The following is a 7,928-nucleotide window of genomic DNA, read 5'->3' as shown; positions in this document are numbered from 1 at the left end:
CCTCAGCAGTGCTCCCTGTCACCGCCCTGGTTGGCACTCTCTGTCCATGGCACCAGGTCCCCTCTCCCGACCAGAAACTCAGGGCCGTGTGTGTGCAGTTCAGTTCAGATGACGAGCAGGGATGTCAAGCACCTTTTCTGCATCAGACGCTATGGATGTGGAGGTGAGCATGTGACAGGTCCCCGGGGCAGGGGACAGGTGTGTCCAAGGCCATCGGAGGGGAGTAGGCCTGGGGCCAGGGGCCACGAGAGGAAGCACTGGCAGGCGGTAGGCCAGGAGCTCTGTCTTGGGTTCTCCTGAGGAGCACTCAAGCACTTCCGATGCCAGGCTGCATGCTAGTCCAGTGCAATCAGGACCCCGGGTGGACTCAGCAGCTTCCTCAGACTCCGCTGGCTCGGACCTGCTGCCAGGCCTGGAGGCTCTGTTGGTATATTCCGTCCGCTGGGCAACGCCCGCTGAGGCTTTCCGGGGCAGGCCCACCGTGCCCGCCGGAGGCTGGGATGGGGTGGGAGGGTCTGGAGGGCTCAGAGGAGAAGCTCACAGTCTAGCGGGGACCACAGACCCTGCGCAGATGGACCACTCAAGAACAATACCCGCAAGCGTGATGGAAGCGTGTTCTGGGAACCTGGAGCCACTCGTTTCGGACAGAGGCCTCGGGGGCCAGGGAGGCAGCCCGGCTGGTTGGGTATCAGGAGACCTCGCTCCAGCCCCGGCCCGTCGCCCACCAGCTGTGGGTGGTGATGGTAACAGGCCTGGCGCAGCGGAGAGACAGGCAGCCTTTGCCTCGGTTCCCGCTGCCCCTGGCGTCACTGCCTCTTCCCAGCAGCTGCCCCACCAGCACCCCAGGAGGAGCCCCGTCCACGGTGCTCACATCCCACAGGGCCGTCTGTAAGCTCCGTGTCGTTCAGAGGGTGCAAGGCAGACCCTCAGGCGATGGCGGCAGCGGGAGACGACAGAGAGGGCTAGAGCGGTCCAGGTGGCTAACACCCCACAGCGGTCCTGTCACTCTGAAGATGGGCACGCACACAGGCCCTCACAGGGGGGAGGTGCAGCCCGGCCTCACACACAGACTCATACGTGCACACATTCGTGCCCAGAAATGTACCCACAGTGCCACACAGACACACGGGCCCACACACGTGGGCACACACACACACACACCCAGAGACACGTGGCCACATGCACCCATGCGTGAAGACTCGTCCTGGAAGGGGCCTCAGGAGTGATGCTGAGGAAAGGTCCAGATCCCTTCACGCCCAACTCGGGCTCCGACCCAGGGCCCAAGGACCGGAGCCCTTTCCCGGCTGGGGCATGAGCTCAGCGCCTGGGGAACAGGATGACCAGCAACCGCCCCCCACCCCCCACCCCCGCCCCAGCCTGCCAGGCCCTCCTCCTTCACTGGCCCTGGCCAACAGCCCACAGGACGTGCGCCCAGGGGAGGAGGGCAGGGGTGGCCGCCCTCCACACTCTCTCGTCCAGGGCAACCCCTCACGCCAAGTCCAGAGAAAGGCAGGCTCCACTCCACGGCCAAGGTCAGTGTCCGACATGGCGACGCAAAATCGTGAAAGCAGGACTTCGCCCCTTTCAGAGTCTCACCCCAGTAGGGCCTGGCCTCGGAGATGCGGCTGGGGTGAGGTGAGGCCAGCCTGCTGGGCGGGGACTGAGCGCTCAGGAATCCAGATTCTTCAGGGCAGGGGTGGAGGTAGTGGGAGAGGGGCGGGCGTCAATCTTCAAACTGCCAGGCCCAAGAACCCCTTGCTGGGTCCCTTCAAACGGAGTACTGGAGGGAGGGGGGGTACGGGGGTCTGGGGGGCCTGGGGTCTCCACCTCTGGCCCTTGCCCAGGGAACAGAGCTGCAAGCAGCAGGGTCTCACCTCCCTTGTCCTCTGCACCGGACTTTGCAGAGCCCCCTCCCAGCCCCCTTTTACTGACCCCAGCCCCTCCCCCCTCCCAGGGAGTCCCAGAGTCCGGACAGGGCAGGGCTCCTGTGCCCGCTCCCTTCCTGGTAAAGCCACGGGTTGGAGCTCAGCCTGAAGTCAGAGACAGGGTGCGGGCGGACACCCCGCAGGTGCAGCCAGGACAAGGCTGTGTGGCGCCGACACCATCCGGTGAGTCCCGCCTCTGCGGTAAAGAAGGTGCTGGCTGGCAGGTCGGATAGAAACTTGTGCTTTAATATATCTCTGTGTGAGTGTGGGCGTGAGTGTGCGCGTCTGCAGGGCCTCGGCGGGGCCTCTGTCCTTGTTCTCTGCTCATCCCCACAGCCGGCGAAGGCCCCTCCCTGTGGGCCGCCCCTGCCCGGGCACCCCGGCTGGTAGAGGTCAGTCTTTGGTACGATGCAGACACTTTGGTGTGCCAGGGGCGAGGTGGGGGGCCACGCAGCTCTCATCATCTCTGCAGCGCCAAGAGGAAGATGGCCACAGGCCCCCAGAGCTGTGGGCGGGGCTGGTGGGGCACTCCACTGCCCGGCATCACCACCACTGTGACAGGAGAGAGGGAGACAGCGGGCACCCGTCAGTCCGGAGGGCCAGGGACTAGCAGGCGGGCGGGCGGGCAGGCGGCTGGGGGAGGGCCCGTTCCTTTGCCCCCCTCTCTGGAGACCCAAAGCAGACACTGCCCTCCATGCACAGACACACATCAGCACGAACTTGAGGTGTGTGGGGTGGGAGTTAACTCAGCCCGAGGGGGTCCGGATCCTGGCTCTATGGCTAAGGCACGGAAGTTCACTGGACCTCGGTGGGCCTCAGTTTTCTCATCTGTAAAATGAGTCTAACAGGAAGAGCCACCCCAGAGGACTGTTTTTTGAGAACTGAGTGAGCTCACGCACATACAGGTTTGGGTATCTTGCCTGGTACATAGTAATTGCTCAGTAAACCTGAGCTGCACTGATGGCAAACATCTGGCCCCCTGGGGAGCCCACGTTCACATCTGGACCCTCGCTCACGGAGATATAGGAAGACAGAAGTACAGGAGGCACTGTGGTTGGTACGAAGACAGCCAAGCACTCACAGGAGGGCAGCGTCTGGTCTAACGGTCCCACACACCCCACAGCCTGAGCTGGGTGTAGCCTGAGTGTGCACCTCATCACTGACGCACACAGCTGTCCCCCAGCCACTGCGAACCCCCCATTCAGACACAGAGACTCTCCTCCCCCTGACACAGGTACCCACCCCCAAAGCCTCCCCCCCCCCCCCCCGCCTCAGTCTTCACCTTTATTGGGATCTATCTGCTTCCGGGGACACTCTCCCTTCTTCAGCGTCACATCGTCTATGGCGATATCTCCCAGGTAGCCGGAGCCTCGAATCCCCTCAAAAATAATCTGGGGTGGGGTCAGAGGGCAGGGAGCAGAGGTCAGGGAGGTTCTGCAAGACAGACTGCCGCCGCCCCTCCCTCACGGCCCAGGAGCCGCTGTCCCCACACCCGGCTGCTTTCCCCGTCGGCTCCCAGGACTCCCGGGAGCAGCCCGGCCCTTCCTTCCGAAGGGATTCCGGCCCAGAGCACCGTCCAGGGGCTGGGAGCGCCTGGGAGGGGCCTGGGGCCGCAGACTCACCTGGAAGGGCCCGCTGGGGTTGATGGGCACGTGGGCCTGCTGCCACACGTTGCCCTTATTGCCACTGAGGGACCACGCGTGCGTGTCCAGGGCCCCTTTGTTCCGAGACCGGACCAGGAGGTTGAGGGAGCCTGTGGTGGGTGTGAAGAGGGGGGCCAGTGAGGTCTGGACAAGGGCACCCTCCGCCCACACCACAGGGCACAGCACAGCCCCCGTTGGACGGGCCTTTCTCCCACCACACACTGACTGCTTCAATGTCCCATTCTCCCGGGCGCCGGGTGGTGGGACTAACACAGGAAAGAGTGCAGTTCATCAGGACAACCTGCAAATGTTCTTTCATTTCTCCCCTTCCTTCCCGATCAGCTAATTCCCCACCCCGACACACACACACACACACACACACTCCTTCCCGATCAGCTAATTCCCCACCCCGACACACACACACACACACACACACACACTCCTTCCCGATCAGCTAATTCCCCACCCCGACATACACACACACACACACACACACACACACACACACACACCTTCCCGATCAGCTAATTCCCCACCCCGACACACACACACACACACACACACACACACTCCTTCCCGATCAGCTAATTCCCCACCCCGACACACACACACACACACACACACACACACACACACACACCACCCTCCACTCTCCGCCCTCCGCCCTCTCGACAGAGAACTGTCCCAGGGTGATGGCCCATGCCTGCACTCACAGCCGGATTCCAAAACACTCAACGCATACCCATGATACATGGGATGATTTCTGGAGGTACAGCAACAAACTACAATTTTAATACTTTTATATATGTTTTAAGAGGTGAATAAAGCTAGCCCTTCGAATCCACGATTTCTAATAGTAATCATGCTAAGAAAAAGGGAATGACTTGGTTTAAAGAGAAACTAATATACTAGTACCAGAGGTCTGGTGCACGAAATTTGTGTGTGTGTGTGGGGGGGGGAGAGGGGGCGCGGCACTCAGCCCAGCCTGCACTCTCTCCAATTCCAGACTCCTTGGGGGAGGTCTGACTGTTGGTTTAGGCCCGATCCCTAAACTGGCAGTCAGACATCCCTCTCACAATCCTGGACCTCTGGATCCTAATCACTCACCTGCCTGCCTGCCTGGTCATCCCTAACTGCCCCCCACGGCCAGTCAGGTCACCCCCAACTACCCCCTCCCTGACTGCCTGGTTCCCCCAACTGCTGCCCACTGGCCTAATCGCCCCTAACTGCTCCCCCTCCCCACCCCCCCCCTCCCCTCGGCTGCCACCAGCCTGGTCGCCTCTTACTGCCCCTCTCACCCCCGCTGGTCTGGTCGCCCCCAACTACCCCCTTCTATTGGCCTGATTGCCCCCACACAGCCTGCTGTTCAGTCGTTTGGTCGTCCCTCACTAACCTCCCTGCCAGCCTGGTCATACGCAGCCATCTTGTGAGAGCATGAAGGTTAATTTGCATATTACCTCTTAATTATGTAGGATATGCCACATAGCTGTGGTGAAGAGTGGAAGTAAAGTTTTGGAGGCACTAGAATGTGGGTACTGAGTCCATCTGCCCACAGCCACAGGCCTGGAGCTCCGAGGTGCTGGGGGACAGGGGAGGAGGGCCATGGCTCGGCTAAGAGCATGCAGGCCATGTGGCGCCCTTCCCTGGCTCTCCCAGCCTACCCTGAGCCCCCAGTGACATAAAAGACCTGGCTGAGAGGGAAGAGGAATGGACGTGGGTGGTGCCTGGTGGCTGGCATTTCCACAGAGCTGCCCACAGACAAAGCCACACCATCTGTGACACCAGATAGAGGGACCTCCTGTCGGGGAAAGCCACCACATGTCACCTGCTGGGATGAAAGGAGCCCTGGAAACACAAGGTCTGGGACAGCTGGCGCCTAGAGCTGCCAGGTAGGGTGGGAGGGGAGGGCAGAGGAGGGACCAGCAGATGCAGGCCTGGACAGGGGACCCTCACCAGCAGATGGGGCCATGACAGGGCTGCCACCAGTGCAGGAAGTGCCACACTGACTTCAGCAGGCTCATGCCCCAGTGCCTTCCGGGCTCCCCTGCAGCCCCGAAGGGACCTCTTTCTCTCCCCCTTCCTGGAGATCTACCCCCGTTTCCATCCCACTTGGGGTCCAGCCTCATTCATACCTTTTCTTCCTCCTGCTCCACACTGTCCCAAGGGCACTCATAGGGGAACCCCACTTTTCACTGTTCAAACAAAAATGGAATTTCTGCCCCCCATCAGCTCCAAGGTCTCCTGCTTAGGGGCTTCCTGGTGGAATTCACAGGTGTCGGCCAGAGCCCGCGACCTTCAAATCCCTTAAGGGCGGGCCTGCTCCCTGCGCTCTCCCCCGTGTTCCTCAGCCACGTGGACCTGCGTGCCGGAGCCTGGACCTGCTCCAGCTTCTCAGCCCCTGCTGCTCCCACTGCAGAGATGCCCTTCCCTGCCACCTTCCCCTAGCAGCGAGGCCAGCCAAATCCTTCCTGTGCTTCAGGGTTTCTCTGAACGGTCACCTCCTCCCAGAAGTCTTCCTAGGTGTTAGCCGGGAGTTCTCTACGCTTACCGGGAGCTCTGAGGCCTTAAGCTGCAGCTCCCAGGCCCGGCCCGCTCTCTGCGCGGGGGTGTGGCAGTGACTGGGGTTCCCATCTTCCTTCCCTGTGACTCCGTGAGGGGAAGTCCGCATCCCATTGCTACTGGATCTCAAGAATTAAATGTGAGAATTTTCCCCAACTGTCATCAGGACTTCCATGGGATCTCAGGATTCGAAGTGACCTCGGGCCTATCATTCATTCAACTAATCGAGCACCACGATGTTCCAGGCCCCGTTCCAGGCCCCAGAGGTACGCCCGTGGACAAGACAAGGACCCTGCGGTGGGTGCTCTCTTAGTAGCAAGCGTTGGAAAGAAAATAACTCAGGGCGGGAATGCAGACCTGGCAGAGGGACCTCTCTGAGGAGACCTGCATGAGGGGACCGGGAGAAGGTTCCAGGCCAGGGGGGGCATCATAAGCAAAGGCTTCTAAGGCAGGGACCTGCCTTGAATATTTAAAGAAACAAGGAGACCCCTGTGCTCAGCCCACGTGGTCGCCAGAGGAAGAGCAGGAGAAAACGAGGCCAGAGAAGCAGCTATGGGAGGCCTGGGGGAGGGGAAGGGGGAGGGGACAGAGCCGGGGAGCCGCATGGCATGGACAGGGGTCCCCTCCACAGCACCCCTGCGGACAGTCTGCCCGTCCAGGGACAGGGCGCCCCCTCTTGCTGGGCACATCTGAGGCACACAGGGTCTTTTTTTTTTTTTTAATATATATTTTATTTTTTTTACAGAGAGGAAGGGAGAGGGATAGAGAGCCAGAAACGTCAATGAGAGAGAAACATCGACCAGCTGCCTCCTGCATACCCCCTACCAGGGATGTGCCCACAATCAATGTACATGCTCTTGACCGGAATCGAACCGGGGACCCTTCAGTCCGCAGACTGACGCTCTACCACTGAGCCAAACAGTTTTCGGCCATACAGGATCTTTCCAGCTAGAATCAAATCTGCCCCCGGAGGTTTCCTCTGACAGTTTGTCACTCCTCCTGGGGAACACGAACAAGTTCTGGAGCCCAGACTGCTGTCCACACCTGGCATCCCAGCTCCCAAGGCCTGATTTTCCGGGCCCTACTGCACCCAGCATGCTGCTCCTCTTGGCAGTGGGTCCCAGGGCCCCTCCTGAGCTGGGGATAAAATGGACATCTCTCTGGGTTTGCCTGTGATGTGAGACTTTCATTATAAAACCGGGAAAGACTTGGGCAAAGCAAAATTGGTTTCATTGGTTACTCCAGCTGGGAAGCAAATGGAAACAAGAGGGCTGGGCAGAGCAGGCAGCCCTGGTCAGCGCCTCCCCCCCCCCCCCCACTTCACCCCCTGCCACCTACCACAGAGAAGGCAGTCCTGGTCAGCACCCCTCCTCCCAATCTACCCCAAAGGAGGGTTCCCACAAAGCCCAGAGCCCGCCATGGGCAAACTGGTCTGTGCGGATGGTCTGGGGCCCAGGGTACAAGAGCCCTCCACCCCGCCCCATTCCAGTTCGCCAGGTCAGCTTGGCCCGTCATGCGGCTGTGGAGACCTCTCCGTAGTGAGCCTTTAGGCCTGCACTTGCTTAAAGTCTCTCCTCTGTGGGCAGCCTTGGAAAACAAAGTGCCCCGTGGCCTGGCCAGGCAGGGCCCCTGCGACACACAGTTCAGAGGGAAGACAAGGCTCGGAACAGTGTGAAACTGGGGGGAGGGGCAATAAATGTGTACCGCTCCTGTATCGTACAGTATTCCTGCAGATTTCCCCAAACATCCAGTACGATTGCCTCTGGGGTGGCTTCCGGGGGCAGGAGGACTGGGATGCAGG

At 60.5% G+C, this 7,928-nt stretch overlaps 1 protein-coding gene across 3 annotated transcripts in view; it reads right to left on the bottom strand.

Moving 5' to 3' along the window:
* Positions 1–2,150: 2,150 nt before the first annotated feature.
* MDGA1 (MAM domain containing glycosylphosphatidylinositol anchor 1) overlaps positions 2,151–7,928 on the bottom strand; it is a 54,078-nt gene continuing 48,300 nt past the window's right edge. For all 3 annotated transcript variants that reach the window (XM_045572782.1, XM_036414786.2, XM_036414785.2), the window contains 3 exons: positions 3,548–3,678; positions 3,208–3,316; positions 2,151–2,477 (listed from right to left, as the gene is read on the bottom strand). In XM_045572782.1, coding sequence (XP_045428738.1) covers positions 2,386–2,477; positions 3,208–3,316; positions 3,548–3,678 — 332 coding nt within the window. In that variant the 3' untranslated portion in view covers positions 2,151–2,385. The remainder of the gene's footprint in view (positions 2,478–3,207; positions 3,317–3,547; positions 3,679–7,928) is intronic.

This window comes from Pipistrellus kuhlii, unplaced genomic scaffold (assembly GCF_014108245.1).
Source record: "Pipistrellus kuhlii isolate mPipKuh1 unplaced genomic scaffold, mPipKuh1.p scaffold_m20_p_5, whole genome shotgun sequence".
Taxonomy (NCBI): Eukaryota; Metazoa; Chordata; class Mammalia; order Chiroptera; family Vespertilionidae; genus Pipistrellus; species Pipistrellus kuhlii.
Note: the sequence above shows the minus strand (reverse complement) of the source record. Positions and strands in the feature narration are given on the sequence as shown.